General features: G+C 51.2%; 1 protein-coding gene across 1 annotated transcript in view; it reads right to left on the bottom strand.

The window, feature by feature from the left end:
- The window catches only part of Sipa1l3 (signal-induced proliferation-associated 1 like 3), a 60,467-nt gene that overhangs the window by 2,337 nt on the left and 34,563 nt on the right, over positions 1-23,567 (bottom strand). The window contains exons 13-20 of the mRNA XM_013026190.1: positions 22,722-22,840; positions 20,988-21,412; positions 13,113-13,334; positions 5,946-6,111; positions 4,818-5,046; positions 3,711-3,854; positions 2,303-2,438; positions 890-971 (exon numbers count right to left, since the gene is read on the bottom strand). Of these exons, the coding sequence (XP_012881644.1) occupies positions 890-971; positions 2,303-2,438; positions 3,711-3,854; positions 4,818-5,046; positions 5,946-6,111; positions 13,113-13,334; positions 20,988-21,412; positions 22,722-22,840 (1,523 nt within the window). The remainder of the gene's footprint in view (positions 1-889; positions 972-2,302; positions 2,439-3,710; positions 3,855-4,817; positions 5,047-5,945; positions 6,112-13,112; positions 13,335-20,987; positions 21,413-22,721; positions 22,841-23,567) is intronic.

Genomic DNA, 23,567 nt, shown 5'->3' with positions numbered 1-23,567 from the left:
CAGGGCTGGCTTTGAACTGTGATCCTCAGATCTCAGCCTCCTGAATAGGTAGGATTACAGGTGTGAGCCACTGGCACCCAGCTTAGTTTTTTTGCCGGTCGTGGACCTGAACTCTGGGCCTAGGCACTGTCCCTCAGTTCTTTAGCTCAAGGCGAGCGCTCTACCACTTGAGCCACAGTGCAACTTCCGGCTTTTTCTGTTTATGTGGTGCTGAGGAATAGAACCTAGGGCCTCATGCATGCAAAGCAAGCACTCTACCCCTGAGCCACCTTCCCAGCCCAGATTTTTTTTTTTTTTTGAGGTGGGGTCTCACTATGTATGTATGCAGGCTGGCCTCTTAATTTTTTTTTTTTTTTTTGGTGGTTCAGTGGAGATAAGAGTCTCATGGTCTTTTCTGCCTAGGCTGGTTTCAAATCAAGACCCTCAGATGTCGGCTTCCTGGGCAGCCAGTGTGAGCCACCCAGTTTAGGATTATGTTTTTTGTTTTTTTTTGGTCGGTCATGGTACCTGAACTCTGGGCCTGGGCACTGTTCCTCAGCTCTTCAGCTCAAGGCCAGCATTCTACCCTTTGAGCCACAGCGCCACTTCCGGCTTTTTCTGCTTATGTGGTGGGCCTCATGCATGAAAAGCAAGAACTCTACCACTGAGCCACCTTCCCAGCTCAGGATTATGTTTTTGATAGATACTATCCAATTGTTTGTCCAAAGACTGGGCCAATGTGTTAGCTCCCCAAGAATGTCTGAGTTTCTTCGTGTGCTTCCTAGCCCTGAGGATGGCCTTTTTTCACTCTTTACTACTAAGTACATGGGGAGCACAAGAGTAGGGCGGGGACAGGTGCTGCCCTCATGTCTGGGAAGTGAGGCAGAGGCATGTGCAGGGGAGGCCTCACCTTCTGGAGGTCTGTGTGCAGTTGCTTCAGCATCACTTCCAGCTGGTACACCTTGCCAGTCAGATCCAAGGGTGGCTCCTCACTGCAAAGACAGGGCAACAAGGCAAGCTGAGGCTTGCCAGGTCCGGGGGAGGACTCTTGGCCCATAGCTGGGAGGGACACGGGGTACAGGCTTTCTGGTTCCTGAGGCTCTGGTGAGTCCCTGCCTTGCTGGAATCCAGGGGGTGATGAGAGTGGCTCTGGGGGAGCCAGGGCAGCCATCTTGGGGTCAATCTCTTCACCGAGGCTTTCTGTGGTATGTGTTGGTAGGTTTGGGCTTTGGGGAGCACCTCTTCCCTGAGTCCTCCGAGTCTCAGGCCGAGCCCCATTCTAAGCACAGGAGCACACAGCAGACAACTGGACAAAAAGGGGTGCTGTGGGCAGGACTAGCAATAGCAGCACTGTATCAGAGTCCACAAGGACCATCCTCCTGGGCTTTGGGTTGCTATGGGGCTGCCATGGGATAGAGGATGAAATTCAGACTATGGCAGAGGACACAGTCCCCACATATGCTGGCAGAAGTGGCATCTGAGGCCAGAACTCCGTGCCTGGGTTCTGGGTATGAATGCTCCTCTGGCTGTTCTGGTGAGGCAGCAGCAAGATGCCTAGGCCCTTCTGCTCCTCCCTTCCCAGTCCTGACTCCCAGAAAAGGCTTGTCCTGCCCACCCTGCAGTGTGCACTGATCATCACACACATGTATGCACGCGCACACGCGCGCGCACACACACACACACACACACACACACACACACACACACACGGTGCAGCCTGTGGGAGCAAGTGCGCAATAGTGGCTGAGCCAGAAAGAAATGAAATAAATGTGAAGAGCCCTGTGTGAGATGACCCAGAGGAATGTCTGTCCCTCTGTCCTCCCCAGGGACAGGGCTTGACCCTAGTCATCAAATTTCACAGATGAAGCCAAACAGCGCATGCAACAGTCGTAGCAGTGACCCTAGTCATCAAATTTCACAGATGAAGCCAAACAGCGCATGCAACAGCATGGCTGGTGTGTGTGTGTGTGTGTGTGTGTGTGTGTGTGTGTGTGTGTGTACGTGCATGGAGGAGGAGACCAAGAAGTAGAGAGAGACAGACAGGAGGTAGAGCTGAGAGTCTGGGGGTACAGAGTCTTCACACAAGAGTCATCCCAATAGAAGGCGCTATTGTAGAGGGCAGGGCACAGTCTATTTTGGTCCTTGCTGATTTTAGTGAACGATGGGCACAGCATTAATGACTATTCCAGCCTGTCAGCTAAAGAGAACTCTCAACCAGGCAATGGAGGCGTGTCTGTCCTGCAGTAGCTACTCCCTCTACCCTGGCACCATGTTCCTCTCTTATTGTACAGACCCAGTCCTGGGTATGCCCACACAAACTCACCTCATGGTAGGGGTGGTCCTAGGGGTTGAGGGTCCCCGCTCCAGGCTCAAGTGGCTGTGGACAGGACTGTGTGCAGGTGGGATGTCCGGGCTCAGGGCTGGGTCATTTAGAGAAAAAAGCGAGACAGCTCTTTGCACTGCCGGAAAGACAGAAGACAGCAGGGCTGAGTCCTTGTGGGTGTGAAGGGAGGGGCCCCAGCATTTCCCTACAAACTCCCAACCTCCACCACTTTATTTATTTATTAACTTATTTTTTGGTGCCAGTACTAGGATTTGAACTCTGGGCCTCTAGCTCTCATTTGGCTTTTTTACTCAAGGATAGTGTTCTACCACTTGAGTTATATTTCCATTTCTGGCTGTTTGTTGGTTAACTGGAGATAGGCGTCTTGAGGATTTATCTGCTCCTGCTGGCTCTGAACTGCAATTCTCAGATCTCAGCCTTGAGTAGTTAGGATTATAGGCATTAGTTACCAGCACATAGCATTTTTGTGGCAGTGTGGGGATTTTTACTCAAGGCTTTGCATTCTTCCTAGTACTCTTCACTCATGGCTGGTGTTCTACCACTTGAATAATGTCTCTAGTCTAGCCTTTTTGCTGATTACTTGGATATGAGAGTCATAGATTCTTCTGCCTAGGCTGGCTTCAAACCTTAGATCCTAGATCTCAGTTAGGATCAGTGTGTGTGTGTGTGTGTGTGTGTGTTAGTGTGTATTAGTTTGTGTGTGTGTGTTATTCCCTTGATTTCAGTTAGGATTACTCGTGTGTGTGTGTTATTCCCTTGTATTCCCTTGATCTCAGGATTACTCGTGTGTGTGTGTGTGTGTGTGTGTGTGTATGTGTGTGTGTGTTATGCCCTTGATATGCAGTCTGGGGACGGGACCCAGGGCACTGCTCTTTCTAGGCAAGTAGCAGCTGTCCTCATGATGCTTTTTCTTTTTTCCTAAATAACAAATCCCCAATTTCTTTTTTCCCCATTTCTTTCTTTCTTTTTTTCCCTTGCAGAGCTAAGGATGGAAGCCAGGGTGACTCCATTTCAGCTGGGCACATGGCCTCATTCTCCCCATGCCCTACAGCCAAAGATGGGCATGGGAGATCAGGCCAAGGGGAAGTGAGTGCAGAAAGTGGGAGCCTTTGGGAAGTGCTCTTAAAGAGAAGAGAAGGTAGGTGTCTATCTCTCCTGTGGCTTGAGCGGGATGTAATGTCCAGAGCCTAGCAGCCATTATGGAAAGAAAGAGTAAGGCTCTTGAAAATAGCAGAGTGGTAGTCTGGAGGGAGCCAGTCACCCATCAGCCCAAAAATGTCCACCCAAATTTCTATGTAGCCCAAGTGTGGAAAATGGATGTATCCTCTCCAGCAAAGCCACAGGCCCTCCATCGATCCTCAGGCAAGGCTAGGAGGAGGGCACCTACCTTCATAGGCCTTTGCTGCATTTACCAGGCTGGACCATTCAAGGCCAGCAGCTGTGTCGGGCAGTGGCATCATTCCGGGGTCAAGGCGCCGCAGCGGCCGCTCCCGCCCATCAGCTAGTGAGAGCTCCGAGGCAGAGATGGCAGCTGGATGGGGATGAGCAGACAGGGAGGTGGCTGAGCATGAGGCGGGAGGGTTGAACATATAAACCCAGTTGGTAGAAACCTCCTTCATAGGTAGGATTACAGACACGTGCCACCACACTTGGCTTGAAAGATTAAGGAACACGGAGGAGGCCCTCAGAAAGGGCAAGGAGGGAAAGAACCCCAGCATCTCCTTCATCCCGTCTCCCATGGGATACAGAGATATAGGGAATCCATCTAGCTGAAATGGCCATGGACTCCTAAGCCAAGACCCTTGGGAAAGAGCACATCTAAACTGAAGGTATGTCTGAATTTTAGGGAGCAATATGTGCAGCTGCTGTGCACTATACTTAACATCCCCAAAAGGCCAAGCAACACTTCATAACTGCCACAGAGCCACTTGTCAATCAGGTGGGCACATTAACGATATAACAGCTGCCTGGGGTACAGTGTGGACTTGTGCACGTGCTGCCTCCTGGCGTGAGAGCCCCTGGGATGAGGGCAGGGGATGAGAGAGGCCAGAAGGCATTGCTAGCTCCTCAGGCTTTCCACCCACACCCCCCCCCCCCATCATGGGGCTTGATCTCTGGGCCTGGGCTCAAGGTGAATGCTCTACCACTTGAGCCACAGCACCATTTCTGGTTTTCTGGTGGTTAACTGGACATAAGAGTCTCACGGACTGTCCTGCCCAGGCTGGCTTTGAACCGTGATCCTCAGATCTCAGCTTCTTGGGTAGCTAGGATTACAGGCGTAAGCCATGGGTGCCCGGCCTCCTCAGGCTTTTTGAGGGGGATGGTATGCCAGAGCACCACTCAGGGGCATGCTCACAGACTATTTGCTAGATAAGTAAAGGGGTGGATATGTCATAATCACACATGCCCTGAAATGTGGCCCAACCATCCAGCCCCCTGAAGCTTATCTCCAGGTGGGGCTGCCCTGCTTCCCTGCCCCAGGTATCAGGCTCACATTTCTTCTCTGGGATGGTGCTGGGGCCTCCTCCGCCAGGCGGGTGGGGGTGCTGGTGCTGGCGGCGGGCAGGCAGCGTGCTGGAGGGGAAGGAGCAGGTGCTGGTGAAGAGCACGTCACTGGGCAGGCCTGGCTCCAGGCTGGAAGGGCTGGCAAAACTGGGTTCCCGACGCCCGCTGCATAGACTCTCATCTGACAGGGTCCGCTGTAGGCCCTTCTGGGGGGACTGCTGCCAAGACAGGGGTAGGATGAGGGGGTGACACATCTGGGCTCATGGGGCTTCTTACTCACCCAGCATCCATTTCTGCCCTGTTTTTCCTTGGGGGCCCCTTGGCTTGCATAGGCCAGTGCCACTCTCCAGCTCCAGGCAAGGGTCAGAGGTCCCTCCAGGGGGGCAGATCCAGGAGAGTCAGGCTAGGGCTCTGGTAGGCACTACTGATGTTAGTGTATCCTGTCTTTAGTGCCTTGGGCTGGTAGTACTATATCCTGGGGGAGATGGATATCTCCTTCTCCCCATCTCCCACTTGAGTTAGGTTCTTGCTACGCAGCCCAGATTGGCCTGTAGTTTGCGATCCTCCTGTCTCAGCCTCCTCAGGGATTGTAGGCATGTACCACCATACACAGCTGACAGCTGAGGTCTGTTTTGGTCCCCATACAGACAGCACCTGCCTGAGAGTGTAGTCAACCAATACAAGGAGGCAGAGGGACAAGAGCTGGCTGAAGGCATTTGGTGTCTACTGTTGTAGTCTCCCCTGGTGTGTGTGTGGGGACGGGGGCGGGGAGTGGGGCCTGAACTCTGGGCCTGGGTGCTGTCACTTAGCTATTCAGCTCAAGGCTAGCGCCCTACCACTTGAGCCACAGCACCATTTCTGGCTTTTTTCTGCTTATGTGGTGCTGAGGAATTGAACCTCATGCATACGAGGCAAGAGCTCTACCACTGAGCCACCTTCCCAGCCCCGCCTCCCCTGTTCTTGAGGAACCATTTCCTTCCTGGGCTCCATAGAGCCTGCCCAGGCTAGCTTCACTCAGGTTCTGTTCCTCACCAGTGGACAGGCCAAGAGAGGCTCGGGTAACTGTGGGGACACTGCCTTCCTCCCTGTCTGGGCCAGCTGGCCACTTGCCACTCACCCCTGCATCCCGCTCTTGCTCTGGCCCCAGGTTGTCCATGATGATGAGTTTCTTTAGGTCGTCCTCGATGGTGGACTTGTAGTTCTTTCGCGGGGATCGCAGGTCTCGCAGGGATGCTCTCAACCGTGGCTGCCCGAAGACGTTTTTTGTGTTGGTGTCTACCTGCCTAGAATGACAGTGCCGGGTGAGGAAGCTTCGAGCCGCTGCCCTCAACTGCCTGTGCCTCCTACTTCACCTGCCCAAAAGTGACAGCAAAGCCACATGGTCTGCTATGGGGACCTCCTCTGGCCAGGCTGCTCCAGGGGGGCTGGGTCACTGAGCCCACATCTAGAAGGGCATCACACTGAGCCAATGAGTGGAGGGAACCCCCATGTGAGGGAGGGAAATAGTCCAAATAAAGCAGGGTACAGGGACGGCCACTGGGAGGAAGGATGTTACTGGCTGATGGGAGGGAAACAGGCCTTTGCTGGGAGTGAGGAGTGAGGCTGTCTAGACTGGGAGATTGCATCACAGGCTGGGGTCCCAGGCTGAGCGCAATTAGGCAGGCCTTGGTTGCAGGTAGACCTGTGGCCTGGGTGCTCTGGGACCTTACGGCTTTGCTTTCCTAACCTGCCACACAGGGTAACCAAGCCCATAAACCACAGGGATTTTTGTTGTTGTTGTTGGTTGTGGGACTTGAACTCTGAGTCTGGGTGCTGTTCCTTAGCTCTTCAGTTCAAGGCTAGTGCTCAACCACTTAAGCCACAGCACCACTTCCAGTTTTCTGAGTTGTTTGCTGCAGATAGTCTCACGGACTTTCCTGCCTGGGCTAGTTTTGAACTGCGATCCTCACATCTCAGCTTCCTGAGTAGCTAGGATTACAGGCATGAGCCACTGATGCCCCGGCTCACAGAGATTTCTTGGAAGGGCAGATACTAGGCATAGAGCCCTTGAAGAGGGGCTACCAGCCTGGAATTGTTTTTGTCAGTCTTGGGGTTTGAACTTGAAGCCTGGGTGCTGTCTTGAGCTCTTCAGCTCAAGGCTAGCACTCTACCACTTGACCCACAGTACCACTTCCAGTTTTCTGGTGGTTCATTGGAGATAAGAGTCTTACAAACTTTCCTGCCCAGGCTGGCTCTGACCTGTGAGCCTCAGATCTCAGACTCCTGAGTAGGTAGGATTACAGGTGTGAGCCATCAGTACCCAGCTCCATTTCAGCTTTTCTGCTGGGCCTCCTGTTCCAGCAGAGCCAACCCACAGTGCTCTCCGCTCTCCCTACAGGGCTTTCTAGAATACCCAGTGATCTACTGGTCACCAAGCCACTGCTGGCCCAATGGACCCGGGTCTGAAGCTCATCTCTGCCCCTGCTCTGTGGGGGCTGCTGCCAAGCATTTGGCCAAAAGCAGACCCAGGACAGGAGGCCTCCACCTCCTTCCTTCCCTTCCTTTTTCCCTCTCTTCCTCCCTCCCTCTCAGTGGCTCAGCCTGTGGTCCCTGCCTGGCTCACAGCAGTGTCCTGGGGTCCTAGCTTGTCTCCTGGCAAGGTTGGCTTGAGGCCCCTGACATGGTTGTACTCAACAATGGCAGGGGCAGGGCCTTACCAGACCGTCTCAGCACTGTCAGCTACTTGCTAGAAACAATCAGCCCCACTGAGAGGAAGGGAGACACTGTGGCACATGGGGGTTGCACTGACCCTCTTTCTCCCAGCAGCTACTGTGGCCTGTAGCTGTCTCTGCTTCCAGAACAAGGTGATCCTCGCCACAGCTGCATGTGCTAAGCACTATCTGCCTCCCATTTCAGGCACAGAGGAGGTAAGCCACTTGTCCTAAGTCACATAGCCTGTGGGTGAAGGACTCATAACAAGGCCACAGGGCCACAGAGCCTATAGGTGCCACTAACAAGCTTGGCTGCCATGTTCATGCTTTATTTATTTATTTATTTATTTTGTCAGTCCTGGGGCTTGAACTCTGAGCCTAGGTGCTGTCCCTGAGCTCCTTTTGCTCAAGGCTAGCATTCTACCACTTGAGCTGTAGCTCCACTTCTGGCTTTTTCTGTAATTAATTAGAGATAAGTCTCACAAACTTTCCTACCCTGGCTGGCTTCCTCAAATCTCAACCTCCTGAATAGATTGGATTACAGGTGTGAGCCACTGGTGCCTGGCTCATGCTTTACTATTTTTTTCCCCCACAATAAAAAAAGCTGTTTTATTGGGGAAATGAAAATGACAGAAACAAGTTGAAACTGGATTGTAGAAGGGTCTGAAAATTTCCTTTAATATTCTCTAAAGCTTGAGGTTCCTGTTTACATGGATCTCATCCTTTCTTCAGACCTCTAATCTCAGCCTGGAATTGAACAGGCACATGGCTTAATTCCCCTGAAAAACTTCCTGTTTCAAGTACTGATCCTGTTCTACTTCCAATCCCCTATTTTGAGACAGAGTTTTCCTATATAGTCTAGGACATCCTCTTGATTCAGCCTTCCCAGGGCAAGGATTACAAGTATGTACTACCATGCCCAGCTTTGATGACCATATTTATATCCCAGATGGAATGAACAAACTATATTTGGTACATGGAGCATGTTCACAGCTGATTAAAAAACATGCTCTTGTATGCAGAAAAAGATTTCTGGAAGAAATGGAGAGCAGTGATTCTCTTAGGAAGCAGCAGTCATATTAGGAGGTGGAAAAAATGAGATCTTCACATTCTCTCTAATATCCTTCCAAACTGAACTCATTTTATCCTAATCATGTCTTGTAACAATGAGAACTAGTTTTAAAAAGGCTGGCACCTGACCTTCATCATTCTGTAAATCTAGAAAGAAAGAGTCTTTGAGGCTAGAGAAGAAACAAGATGTCTTGGGCTCCAGAGGGTTTTGAAGTCTGAATTTCCTTTCTCTCTCCCAGCTGCTTGCCTTGGGATTTTAACAAAGGGAGGCAGAGAGGCAGCAGGTTGTTTTCTGTCCAGTCTTATTTCTCTCCAGGTCAGAACTGCAGGCAGAGGGCGAACTGGCTCTGTCCCTGTTAGGGAAGTATATTCTCTGGGCAAATTAAAAGCTTATGATCAGAGGGCAAGAAGTAGAGAGGGAGCAAGAGACAGAAAGAGCAACAATGCACACACTCTTAAGAAGCAGAAGAAGCCTCCCCACCCGCTTCTTTCAATTTGGCATTTCCCAGAATTCCCTGAGTAAAGCCCTACTGCCTGGAGAGGTAGCAGGCCTGGCCTTAGCATGTGTCCCTGCAGAGAGGTGCAGGGCAACTCTCCTCCTGAGGAAAGGGGTAAAAAGCCCCGCGGAGAACTTCAGCAGCACTGGTTGCATCTTCCTCACAAAGGCTCACAGGAACCCTTCTCCTGCACAGGAGCTTCCCACACAGAAAGGTGAAAGCCACCATGGCACAACAAAAACAACGGCCTCTGGAGAGGCATGGATGATGCATGATGCTCAGAGGGAGGAGGCAGCTGGGCGCCCTTGGCTCACACCTGTCATCCTAGCTACTCAGGAGGCTGAGAACTGAGGACTGCAGTTCAAAGCCAGCTCGAGTAGGAAAGTCTGTGAGACTCTTATCTGCAATTAACCACCAGAAAACCAGAAGTGGTACTGTGGCTCAAAATGGTAGTGCATTAGCCTTGGGTAAAAAGCTCAGGGAGAGTGCCCAGGCCCTGAGTTCAAGCCCCATGACAAAGATGATGACAATGATGACCACCAAAAAAAAAAAAAAGGGAGAAGGCTCTCCTGAGGCACACCTCATGAAAAAAAGGGCAGTTATGTATAGTGCCAAACCATTTTTAGAAAACCTACTCAGTTTAGTTCACTACACTGGAGTTTTTACCAGACTCAGCAAAAGTGGACATGTACAGGATTCTTCTAAAAACATCCTCTTCACAGCCCATGAAGTCCTCAATCTCCTCTCTTCCCTCACGTCATTCTTGAAACACGACAGGCACATTTCTGCCTCAGGATCTTTGCACAGATGATTGTCTAGAGTGACCTTCTAGCTACTGCTTGTGGCTGGCAACTTCTTATCCCTGCACTGAGTTGAAATATTACCTCCTTGGGCACCTCCCCTGACCACTCAATCTTTTTTTTTTTTTGGTCGGTCATGGGGCTTGAACTCTGGGCCTGGGCGCTGTCCCTCAGCTCTTCAGCTCAAGGCGAGCGCTCTACCACTTGAGCACTTCCGGTTTTCTGGTGGTTTATTGGAGATAGGAGTCTCACGGTCTCTCCTGCCCGGGCTGGCTTTGAACCACGATCCTCAGATCTCAGCCTCCTGAGTAGCTAGGATTACAGGCGTGAGCCACCAGCGCCCGGCCCACTCAATCTTTTGTTGCTCCCTCCCAGCCTGGTTCTTAGTCATGCAGTCCTGTAACTACTTTCTCCCCATGTTCTTTCAGTGCAACATGTCTCAGTAGTAGCATGCCTGCCAGGCATGTGTGAAGTCCTAGGACCCCTCGCACTGCACTGTTCTAAGGGCTCTTTTTTTTTTTTTTTTTTTGTCTCCAGATCTCTGGTTTCTCCAATTGCCCAAACCTGTGACCTGGTGGGAGGTGTGTGTAAAGGGGCTTCTCCAAGCCATTAACAAGAATGAAACCATTTTCCCATGTGGAGAAGAGCAAGTGGGGAACTGAAGTGGTCCTCTTGATCTATGAAAAAGGGGAGCAAGAGACACATATGATCGTGTGCACTTGGTCATGTTTGGCACACATCTGGGAAGATGCAGAAGGAAGGAAATAATGGCACTTGTGGGTAGAGTCTGGGGGCCAGGGACAAGAGGGGGGCTTATTTTTGTTGTTGCTGCTGCAAATCCTTCTGTACTATTTTAGTTTCTACCTTGTGTTTTATCTTTCAAAACATAAACACATGTTAAAAAAAATCGTCAAAGTTCTGTTCTACAGCCCTGAACATGCATAATAGCTGATGTGCCTATGTTGTCCAAGTCTGGGTTCTGCCATGTTGTAGAAAAGTGAAGAGAAAAATGTAGGAAGAAGGCTGGGCATTAGTGGAAGGCAGCGAGCAGGTCAGATGTGGCTGGGCTGGATCCCAGATGACTAGGAGCTCTGGCCTCCAACTGGGGTGGCTCCCTCGGGCCCCATTAATTAAGCTAATTAGCACGGATGGGCCTGGTTGAGCTGGGGCTTGTGCCAATGAGGCTGGCAAGCACATTCAGCCAAGGCCATAACCCAGGCAGCAGACAGACTGTCCTGAGAAGACTGCTGGGAGGAGCTGCTGGACATGTGGGGATAGCCTGTGGTACAGGGTGGACTGGGGTTCAAGGAGAGGTCTCAGAATCAGAAGGGAGCCTGGAGCCAGTACTGGCCATTACAGGCCGGGCCACAACCCCCTGATCCTGGTCAAGGCACTTCTTTCTTGGTCTGGAAATGAGTAAGAACAAGATCTTTTCTGTGGGATTGCTTGGGTCTTCAAAGTGAGTGGAGCAGTCTGGCTGGCAGACAGGGCTCTGAGTGGAGAGAAGGGGAGCCACTGAAGGCTAGAAGCAGGGAGTGCATGGAGTTTTCGGAATCCCCTCTGGCAGTCAGCAAGGCACCTGACCTAGGCTCTCAGTGTGGACACATAGCTTGCCTGCCCACACCTCCAGGGGCCTGGACGTCCCGACATCACTCCCCCTCTACGCTCTGTTGTCACAAGTTTGAGCCCATCCAGCTCATAAAGATGTTAGGAGGACAGTGTCCCATCCAACAGCACATAAGCCTTGGGCCTGGCTTCCTGGGCTGACTCCTGGCCAGTTGTGTGACCCTGGACCTCAGTTGCCTCATCTGTAAAATGGGGGAAGAATCAACTCCCCAGAGCTGAAGTAATTCATGGAGATCTTAGAACTAGGCCTGGTATGTGGTAAGTGCTTAATATGAGTGAGATCACATTCCCCAAGTGAAAACTCCAGATCCTTTCTTTTTCTTTCTTTCTTGTTTTTGTAAAAGTGTTGGGGTTGGAACCCAGGGTCCTTGTGAATGCTGGGCCAGCACTCCACCATTGAATCCCACTCCACTCCTACCCTAGTCCTACCCTCTCCTCTCTTTGCTCTGTAGCAAAACGCCTCAAATGAGGTGCTCAGTTCAGCCTTTCTCTCTGACACCTCAGGTGACCTTCAAGGCTTGATCTTGTACTCAGTTCCCAGGCTGTCCAATCCAACCTCCTGGTCTCTTATGGCTTCTACCCTGGGCTCCTTTTGCTGGCAGTGCCATGTCAGCCTCGTTTCCTGGCTCTGCTTTGTCCACTTCAATCCCTCTCTGCTGGGCTCCAAGCCCCTCTTCCTTTGCCTTCTGTCTGGCATGTCCAGAGCCCCCCATGCCCATGCCGTGCCCCTCAGCTCAGTTGAGTATCTGTCCTCCATTTCTCTCCTACTATACTACCCTGTCAGAAAGGCCTGGGTGCTGGCTTCAGACATTATCCCAGGTCCATCCCCTCTCCCCCCCCCCCCCCCCCCCCCCATCTGGACAGCAGCAATTCAGGGCTCCTTGTGGGTTGCTCTGTATGTAGCGACAGGGATGCTGCAGGTAAACAATTCAGGCCATGTTTGGCCTGTTCCATACCATCTAGTGGCTCTGTGGCACTTAGAGGAGATGTCAAAGCCCTTAACTACAGCTCCCAAGCTCTCCCATGGTCAGTCCCTGTTGCTGCTGTCACCTCACATCCCATCACCCTCCTCACCCACATGGCTGAAGCCACACAGACCCTCCATCCACAGCAGATATGTGCTCCTGCCTCAGGGTCTTTGCATGTGTTCTTCCTCAGCCTGAATTTCTTTCTTCCTTTCTTTTTTGTGTTGGCCTTGGGACTTGAACTCAGGACCTGGATGCTGTCCTTGAGCTTTTTTTTTGCTCAAGCCATCACTCTATCACTTGAGCCACAGAACCATTTGCTGCTTTTTTGGAGATTAGGTTTTCGTGGACTTTCCTGCCCAGGCTGGCTTCAGACCAGATCTCAGATCTCAGGTGTGAGCCATCAGTGCCTTCCTACCTGAATTTCCTCATCCACTCACCAGATACTCCTACTTTATTTCCTATCACCCCAGCCCAGTGCCAGCTCCCCAAAGCCAGGGCCTTTGTCTTCTTGCTCACAGCTGTATCCTCAATTTGAGTGAGAGTCTTTTCAGTCTTTTTCTCTTTTCAGTGAGAGTCAGGCATGACCGTCCTATTGTATCAGACTCAGGGCTACACCGCACACAAGCACTTACTTTTTGGGGTCAGTAAAAGGGAGTGGCCGTGGTGGGGGCTCATCCGTTCTCTTCCACCCTGTTGAATGCTTATTACGCACAGGCTGCTTGGAGAAGAAGGACTTGGGGACCGAGGTGGAGAGCTGGAAGGGGCTGGACTGAGCCAGCTGAGAGGCCCGAGGTGTCTCTGCACTGGCTGTTTTGTAAACCTGAGCAGGGTAGCCAGCCCTGGAGCCCATGTCACTGCAAAGACAAAGGAAAAGAAAGTTCACTTATGAGAAGGACACAAATATTTGATTTTTTTGGGGGGGGCAGGGGGAGGGCAGAGGGTTCCAGGATTGGAGATTGAACTCAGGGCCTTGAGCTCTCATTCACAGGGTGGTACCCTACCACTTGAGTCATGAAAACCCACTGCTTTGTGGGTAAGAGCAGAGAGAACTTGTGGCATTTTGGCCTAAGGCTGCCTGCCCACCTCCCCTGGCTTGATGGATACGGCAGTTCTTCCAGAGCAGAACCTTTGGGATAGCATCAAGGGTACACCAAGACTTAAACATGTGTTTTACAAAGGAGAGGAGAACAAGGGGCTGGAGAAATAATGGTTGAAGAAGTCTTAAATCTGGCTAACCTAAACTCTCCCACCCCCCCAAAAAACCCCTCATATTAGTTTACTCATCTATGAAGCTCAACACTCCCCAAATAGGATAAATACGAAGACATTTATACCTAAAAAACAAAACAAACACACCTGGAAGTTAAACTCTAAGATGAAAATTTTAAAAGGCATTGAGAGTCAGAGGATTCTTTTTTTTTTTTTTTTTTTCCTGGGTCTGGTCATGGGGCCTGAACTCTGGGCCTGGGCGCTGTCCCTCAGCTCTTCAGCTCAAAGCTAGTACTCTACCACTTGAGTCACAGTGCCCACTTCTGGCTTTTTCCTTTTTTTCTTATGTGGTGCTGAGGAATCGAACCCAGGGCCTCATGCATGCAAGGCAAGTGCTCAACCACTGAGCCACCTTCCCAGCCCGAGAGACAGAGGATTCTAACATACACAATTATCATTTACTGATTAAAAGTAAAGTAGAAGTAAGACATACACTTCTTCTAGTTGAGCTGGGGTTTTGTTTCTTGTGGCTAGCACTGTCATGACCACCTGTCTTTAGGCTCTTCTAGCAAAGCAGGGCCTTGACAGTTATTCCCCAGGACACGAGGGCCATCTCAGCCTGAGGGGTGCTCCCTCTCACACCCCACGGATCATGAGTGCCATGGCAGGTGTCAGGTGTGCTTCCCAGATGGAGTCTTCACCCCCATCTGCAGTGACCAGTGAGAATGTTCCTTCATGTACTTGGGATCTCCCTGGGCCTCAGAATCGACTAATGGCAAGGTTGATGAGGACATGGACTCTGATGTCTGCTTAGCCAGGTCTCAAGCCCAGCTCCAACTAGCATTAATGGCTTCTGGGTCATCCCTCATCCTCAGGGATGGTTTCCTCCTCTGAGAAACGAGCCAGCAACAATACCTGTCCTATAGATCACACAATTAAGTGCTCAGCCCAGGGCTCTGGCCCTGTTCTCCCAGCTGCAGCTCTGAGGGAGATGGTGTGTTTCAGGGCTTGAAGCTCTGCTAGGGGCTCAGAGAGGACTAGGGTACAGGAGAGGTAGTGTCCTGCTCTGCCCTCCACCCACCTTCAACCAGAGGCCATGTGATCATGTTGTATATCTTTTTTTTGTTTTTGTTTTTTGGTTAGTTGTGGGGCCTGGGTGCTGTCCCTCAGCTCTGCAGCTCAAGGTTAGCACTCTACCACTTGAGCCACAGTGCCACTTCCATCTTTCTGGTGGTTAATTGGAGATAGGAGTCTCACGGCCTTTCCTGCCCGGGATGGCTTTGAACTATGATCCTCACCTCTCAGGCTCCTGAGTAGCTAGGATTATAGGCATGAGCCACTGGTGCCCAGCTATGTTTTATATCTTAAGGAAGTAAATCTAGAAGAAAAGGGTTTGTGGCTTACGTAAGAGCTGGAAACCAGAGGCAGGAGGGAGAGGCCCCATTGCTGTGCACGTGTGCACTGTGGCTTGTCCATGTGGGTCTGGGGGCTCTGAAAGGTTCTAATGGAGACTCAGGATGGACAAAGCACAAAGACAAGGTGTGGCAGCAGTGATACAGCCAGGCCTTGTTTTCAGCCCCTCCCTCAGGCACCACCTCACTGAATGGCTCTGTAACAATGAAGCAGAAACTACCGCTAGCGTATTTCAAGTGGGGAAGCAGAGGCCCAGACTTAAAGAATTTGTCTCCAGTGACACAGTTGGAAGGGACCGAGCAAGGATGCAAACCTCGGCTCTCAACAAGTCATATATATAATACAAGCCAATAAAACAGCAGCAGCTGCTATTTCCGTACCCAGCTATGTCTCAGGCCCTGCTGCAAGCTCTTTAAATTCACAGTTTTAAATCACAGTTCATCCTCCCAACCTCAGACCGTGGTTCTCATGATTGGCCCATTCCATAGATGGGAAGCTGAGCCTGGACATAGGCAGGGAGACACAGAATCAGGAAGTAATACCACTTGCTTCCACAGCCCAGCCAAGCCATCATGTGCTGTTTGGTAGATGCCTGGTTTAACCCTGGACCAGTCCTTTTTTTTTTTTTTTTTTTGCAGCACTCAGAATTGAACTCATGTCTCACTCTTACTAGGCAGATACTCTACCACCTGAGTCAGGCCTCCAGATCTTTTGGTCTTGGTTACTTTTTGGAAGGAACATTTGACTTTTTATGCCCAGGAAGGGCTGGGCTGTGATCCTGCTACTTGTGGTTCCCCTGCCACTGGGGATCACTGGAAATGATGGGGGAGAGAAAAGGACTTTTGTGAACTTTTATTTCCAGGCTGGCTTTGAACCATGATCCCACCCCCAGCTCTGCCTCCCACATAGCTAGGATTATGGGCTTAAGCCACTGCACCCCACTTGGACCAGTCTTGCTTCTCTCCCTGATATCTGCCCTGGGCTCCAGTTGGCCCAGTCCCAGCACGGGGCTAGAATTGGCAGACTTCAGGGTAGGATCCAGGAAGGGCCAACCTTGTGACCTGAGAAGCAGAAATGACAGGTCTTCAAGGATGTGGAAACAAAGGATAAAGACTTAAAATAGAGCCTTGTTTGACAACTGCTGGCACCTCTACCTGGGCTCACCTGTCAGAGCCATTGAAACAGCCTTCCCTCATCCTCCCAGACTCCTCACCACAGCCAAAGGGGCTGTGTAAACATCTAAATCACACCAGGCTTGGCTCTTAGGGACAGAGCCAGAGCCATCCCATAGGCCTCACTCTATCTGCGATGACGACTCTGCTCCAGCCACACAAGGCACTATCCCTCAAATATGCAGAAACATTTCTACCTCAGGACCTTTGCACTATCCCCTTACTCCATTGCTTTCTCCCTCAAACTGCCTAAGTTCTAGTTTCTAGTTTCCAAACTGGCTAAGTAGGCCTGTGTGACCCCAACCTCTTAACTAGTGCAGGCAGGGAAGCCCCATGGACCCCAGGGCTCCCAGATTACCTTTTAGAGCTGTGCCCAGACGGAATTCCGAAGACTGCTGGCCCAGCCCCGGGAAGCGAAGCCACGTGCTTCCTGCCTGCGGGAACGCCCAGCTGCGTCAGCTCCACGTGGAGCGGACTCTGCTTGCTCTGCTCTGCACAGCTCTGACAGAGTGCTCTGGAAACCAGAAGGCTCTGGCGTGTGTGCTGCCTCAGGGCAGGGTGGGGCCAGGTGGCTGCCCGCCTGAGCCGGCTCGGCCCTCAGTGGTGCCCACAGAAGGCACTGGCGCCTGGCAGTAAGCCTGGCAGCCAGGCTTCCATGACGAGCGTCTGGGGGGAGTGTCTGTGAAGTCGCTGAAGTCATGGATGGGCACCAACTGCTACAAGCAGGGGCTGGAGCCAGGGAAGGGAGAGGGTGGGGTTCTCTGCATGGGTATCGAAGCCCATCACTGTCCTCCTCTAAACAGTCCATTTCCCAAAGAGAGGCCCAGTGACTCCCCCCCACCCCCCTCCACTTGAGTCAGGGTAGCCTGGAAACTATATCCATCCTCTTGTCTCAGCCTTCTAAGTGCTGAAGTTTTGGCATGTGCCACCACACCTGGCCAAGTGGTCCTCTAAAAAACATGTCAAATTGTAAGCTCAAATGCCTCCATGGCACCCACATCCCCCGGCATTAAATTGTCATGTCTAACATAGTGATAATCTTGCTGGAACTGGGCTCTGACCACCACGACAATCTGACCTCTTTCAATGCTCCTTGCCCTGCCCTGCCTCCACTGAGGCTACCTCCTAGTACAATTTACTCATGGACTTTGGTCATTATTTGCTTGCTGTCTCCCCAGGTCTACTAGGTCTGGTGTCCGGCAGTGGGCCTTGCACATCAGGCTTTGCATAGAAGTACTACTAGGTTCTATGTTGCACAGAACCAAGGGTATTGAGCTTGTGCAAGGTACTCCAAGTTACTTGTCCTTGATGTGCTGAGGCTGGGCACAGGCTGCCACACCAGCTGTGTCCAGAGACCACAAGAGATTGGTGGATGTGGAGATGTACTTGGGGTATTAGGACTGCTTGTAACAGGCGTGACCCAAGGAGACGTTCTTATTAACATTCTTCTGTTCATCTGAGGTCAGCCTTTTTTAATTTTTTTTGTCGGTAACAGGGCTTGAACTCTGGGCCTGGGCACTGTCCCTCAGCTCTTCAGCTCAAGGCTAGCATTCTACCACTTGAGTTACAACACCACTTCCAGTTTTCTGGTGGTTTATTGGAGATAAAAGTTTCACGGACTTTCCTAGCTGGCTTTGAACCACAATCCTCAGATCTCAGCCGCCTAAGTAGCTAGGATTACAGGCATGAGCCACCGGCGCCCAGCTAATTTTATTTATTTATTATTATTTTTTAATTTTTTTGGGGGGGGTCCAGTCGTGGGGCCTGAACTCTAGGCCTGGGCGCTGTCCCTCAGCTCTTCAGCTCAAGGCTAGCGCTTTACCACTTGAGCCACAGCGCCACTTCCGGCTATTTTTTTCCTGCTTATGTGGTGCTGAGGAATTGAACCCAGGGCCTCAAGCATTCAAGGCAAGCGCTCTACCACTGAGCCACCTTCCCAGCCCTCAGCTAATTTTTTTATTTAAATAATCCTCACTCAATCATAGTTACCTTCAGCCTAAAAGCTACTGCTGTGCACTGTTCTAAGGGCTCTTTTTTTTTTTTTTTTAAACTTATTTAGTGTTGGGGGAGCTGTATTGGAGACTGAACTCAGACCTTGAGCTTGCTAGGTATGCCAGTGCTCTACTACTTGGGCCATATCCCAGGTTCTTTTGCTTTAAACTCTTGTTTTTCAGATTTGCATTAACTACCAAGTAGGCCTTGGACTTCAGCCTCTAGAGTAGCTAGGATTACAGGATTGCACAGCTACAACTGGCTCATTTAAACCTGGCCACATCACCCTGAGGTATGTGATTTATCCTTGATTTCACAGGTAGGGAAACTGAGGCTCAGAGAGGTCAAATCACTTAACCAGGACCAAGGCACGATGTGACAAGTCAGGGTATGGATGGGAAACCCTTTTCCCGCCTCAAAAAAACAAACCTATAACAGCCGACATTTCCCTCCCCACACCACCCAAATCACCTCTACCACCCCATTTTGGGAAACACTGTTCCACACTAAAGCCCCGTTGCCTAGGAGAAAACTTCAGGAAGCGGCTTTAATGAGTAGATAAGAATGATTTGCAATTAGCATCAATTGTCTGTATGCAAATTAAAGCTCCCAACCACAGGGCACTCTTCTTGTAGCAGGAGGCTCTCCTCCCATTTGTTCTCTCTACTTGTGGGCTCTATAAATCCTTCTAGAAGACACTGGGTAATTTTGTACCCACCCCCTGCCTCAGCTTCCACGACTCTGGGCATAATTGCCTTTACATCAAATTTCAAAATGCTGTAATTACTTAGGATCACCAACATGGGTCTATGCCCAGAATGGGGGCCCACTACAGTCGAAGCCAGAGTATCCCCCACCCTCTTGCAGACTTTCTTGGCCCCAGATCCCTGTCCTTTAGGTGGGTGCAGTTCTGAATTTGTCTCAGCAATGATCGAGCTGTCATCTGGGTGAGGGCTGAGGCCTTGTTTAAATTTATTATTTCTCCTCAGCTCCAGCCTAGGTCTGGGATGGAACAGATCTCCAAGAAATATTCACAAGTGAAATGAATGGATGAATAATTCAGTGAGTAGAGGAGCTGTTCAGCAGTCTTCAAGCCCAGAAGATTGAGAACTATTTTTCTAGGGAGAGGCAGAGACTTCACTTGGTTTCCTTTCCCTCCCTCCTACCTACTCCCCATCCCCTGCCTCCCCCCACTGCTGTTTCCTCCTCTGCCCTTCTGAGTGCCTTCAGGAGCTCCTTGGTTCATGGCACCCAGGGTAAGTACTGCCAGTCAACTATGGTGCCTTTCAAAGCTGTCAAGAGTCATGCAGAGACACTGCACAGTCACGACATCATTCAGATAGACAAGATCCAATCAAGGGCAGTATACACAGAAAGGTCAAGGATCATTCTGGAAACCACTGCTTTCACCTTTTTGACACAAGTATCATTATGCAGAAATAGATTCAAACACTGAACTTCTACTGGGAGCTGTGGTCCCAGGGCTGGAAGCTGCTGCCCAGGATTGACGACGAAGCCACTGGCCCAGGAAGTGGGGAAGGCATTGACTAGAGCGGCCAGCCCTGGGGACACTATGTAGTAAAACTTGTTGGGGCTGCTTCTCTGAGAGGTCCTATCAGGCCTATGCAGGCAGTTGGGTAAACCCATTCACCTCCTTCTGGCCACTTTCCTTCTAGCAGGGGCCAGATGCTGCACTAACAGCATTGGCATAAAAAAATTGAATTCTTGCCTAGCGGGTGGATCAGCTCACAATGTTCACTAAAGAATACTAGCTACTTGGGAGTTGGAGATCAGGGGATTGCATCTGAGGTCAGACCAGGTATAGAAGTTCACAAGATTCCATCTCGGTCAATGGCTGGGTACAGAGGTATGTTCCTACCCATCCCAGAGACAAAGGGAAGCACCTATAGGAGGACTGCAATCCCTGACAGTTCAAGTATTAAGCAAAACCCTATTCTGACTCTACAGAGACTGACAGAGTGCTTACTGAGCAAGCAGGAGGCCCTGAGTACAAATAAACAAGGCAAATTATTTATTGCTTCCCCTCCCCCCATCAGAAACTTCAAGTGAGGCCCAACAGTCCGCACTGACTAAACAACAGGGATGGGTTGAGGATCAGTGCTTTACATTATGGGGCTGGAAGGCCAAACCAAGCCTGGAGCTGGGATGGGCCATGACCCCTGCTAGTGCACAGAAGCGGGACAACCTTTCCTATTATCTGTCTCTCACCTTTGCTAGCCTCCTACCCCTGTTGGCCACCTGGAGACCAGAGGTGCCAGTATGTGAAGAAGGTGGGGAGGAAGTTGCAGAGAGCCAGGTCTTGAGGCCTCCACGGGCTGCTGTGCCAGACCTGCTGCTCCAGTCCAGCTCTGCCCTCCCTGGATGTCCTGTCAGGAATGTTAAACCCGTCTGTTTAAGCCACAGCCAAAGACAACCACACGCCTAACCGATACGGGCTGTGACCCTCAGAAAGCATAAAAATCCACTGGTCTCAGCAAAAAAAGAAGTGAGAGGCAGAATCAAAGTGAGAAAGACAGGCAGGGGCACTGATCCATGGGTAGCAGGAAGTAGCCCATGAGCCTCCCAATTCCACGAGCAAAACGAGTGTGTAAGCACCTCCAAGAGTGAGCACAATTCTGGGAAGGAGAACTCAACCATCAGGACTGTGGGTGGAAGGTGGCTGGGACTTCTGGAAGACCTGGGCTAGGGGCAGTGCCTTACCTGGGTTGCCTTGGTGGGTCTCGGCTGCCCCCGGCCAGGCCTGTGGGGGTGCTGGCGCCTGAGGAGTACAGTTTCGGCCGGTAGCCCTTGCCCTGGCCAGCAACTGCGGGGGTCGGGGAGACCTCCCGCCGCCTGTCTGCGTGGTGGGGCCTTGCAGCGGACTCTCGGCCACCACACAGACCAATACTTCCAGGGGGCTTGTGTGGCTTGGTGGGCCGTGGCACTTTGGCCAGGGACATGCAGCTGGGGCTGGAGGTATAGAGCGTGGTGTCAATGCCGCTGTCACTGGAGCCGCCCTTGGAGAGGGGGTCTTGCTCGGGCTCCAAGGGGTCCAGAGGGTCAAACCAGCGGTCGTCGCTGTGGCTGCTGGACGCATTGCTGGACAGGGTATTGCTGCTGGAATGGCTGGAGTACTGAGGTTCGCCCTAGAAGGCAAGGACAGGCGTTACCCCAGACAGCTTCTAAGCCTGGCTCCTATTTCCCAGCCCTATTACCCCAGGCAAGGGTCTGCCTCAGTTTCCACTTGTGTAAGATAGGCAAGGAGGGTAGAATAAGTAAGTGCCTTGTGGGGTGCTCAGAGGAAGAGCTGACATTCATAGGTGATGTATATATCCCACACCTCAGATTCAATGTGCCTCAAGCTGGGCTCGGCCCCTCTCCACAGCATACCACCTTCCTCTAGTGTGGCTTGGATGCTCTGGACTCACCCTTGGCCCAGCTTGCTACCCCCACCTACCTCTAACTCCACTCTGGTCCTGCCTACCACTGCAACCCACAGGCCCTCTCTGTACTGCATCGTATCCTTTCTCCTGGTACTGCGTGTCTTGCTTAGGGGAAAAGCCAGAATAGAATAGAATAGAATACCAGGTCTTGATGGGCGTGGCACCTGTTCTGCTCACCTCACCTGCTCCCTCTAGACCACTCTATTCTAGCCACATTGGTCTTCTTGCTGTCCACTAAGCACGCAAAGCATAGTCCACCTCAGGGCCTTTGCACTTATTTTTCCTGATGCTTCACCATTCTTCCCTAGGCTATTTTCATGGTTTATTTCCTACTTCATTCCAGGTTTTGACTTAATGTCACCTCCTCACTGACCACATTATCTTAAACGCTGGAAGTGGCGGAGGCTCCCAGTATCTACCATACTGTGAGTATGGGCAACAGGACTGACAAGAGCTCCAATGACATACACAACTACATTTCCCAGCCTGCCTTGCAGGAGTGGCGTGCAGGCAATGCAAGTGGGAGTGATTTCATGTCATTTCCAGGCCTTTAAGCCAGGATAAAAACCTCTCATTCCCCTCTCTTCCTTTCACTCTGAAGAGAACTCAGCAGAGCCATGAGGGAGAAAGAGCCTGGGTCCCCACCAACCCTGTGGAAAGATGCTCACTGAAGACCTGTACTGCATTGCTATAGGACAAGGACATGAACTTGTACTGTTTGAGGGCTAGGGGTTCATTTACCAGGACTGATGTAGTGATAAGAAAACAGGCTTGGGAGGTAAAGGGATTTATTCAAGATGGCCAGCTGAGGAGGGCTGGAGTGAGGCTGTGAGCCTGTCTGGATCAGACCACACTCTAGACCAAGCATCTGGCCTACTCAGGGCAGATGGGAAAGTGAAGGATGAGCTGCAGGTAGTGTATCATGAAGAGGCCACACCCCAAGAGAGCTGCCCAGCCTTGCAGGCTGTTCCACTCCCTGGGTGGGGCCAGGTGAGATGGATTTGGGACTCACTTTGGAATGCCTGTTGGGGGAATCTTTGCCTGCCACATCCTGCCTGGAGGTGTGCTTGCTCCCACTGCTTCCCGCCATGGCTGACAGTCGGGCCTGGGCTGGCACATGCCACAAAGGCTCTGCAGGACAAGAGACACAGCAGTGGTTAGAGGGTGACACAGGCCAGGGTCTGAAAAAACAACAACTGGGTTGTAAATATGGTTTCATGTCCTACCCCTCTGGCCAGCCTGCTCACCCAAGGTACAACCCCCATCAACCTAAGCCGTGGGGTACAGCACACTCAGAAGCCACCAACATTCACTGAGCACTTACTGTACCCAGGCACCAACCCAAGAGCCCTATGCAGATTCAATCGTTTAACAACATACAACAATCTACCACCATCCCCAAATGAGGCCCAGCACAATTCTACTCTCACTGGCCTGGTAGATTTTTTTTCTTTTGTAAATTACTTGTCCATCTCCCTCCTTCATTATTCTTTTTTTTTTTTTGGTCCGGTCGTGGGGCCTGAACTCTGGGCCTGGGCGCTGTCCCTCAGCTCTTCAGATCAAGGCTAGCACTCTACCACTTGAGCCACAGCCCCACTTTCAGCTTTTTTCTTTCTGCTTATGTGGTGCTGAGGAATCGAACCCAGGGCCTCGAGCATGCAAGGCAAGTGCTCTACCACTGGAGCCACCTTCCCAGCCCCTCCCTCCCTCCTTCATTCTTCTATGGGACCAATTATCTATTATCTTATTGGCTACTAGAGGTGTTTTTTTTTTTTTTGTCGTGGGGCTTGAACTCTGGGCACTATCCTTCAGCTCTTTAGCTCAAGGCAAGTGCTCTACCACTTGAGCCATAGCACCA

Source organism: Dipodomys ordii, unplaced genomic scaffold (genome assembly GCF_000151885.1).
Source record: "Dipodomys ordii isolate 6190 unplaced genomic scaffold, Dord_2.0 Scaffold92, whole genome shotgun sequence".
Classification (NCBI taxonomy): domain Eukaryota; kingdom Metazoa; phylum Chordata; class Mammalia; order Rodentia; family Heteromyidae; genus Dipodomys; species Dipodomys ordii.
Note: the sequence above shows the minus strand (reverse complement) of the source record. Positions and strands in the feature narration are given on the sequence as shown.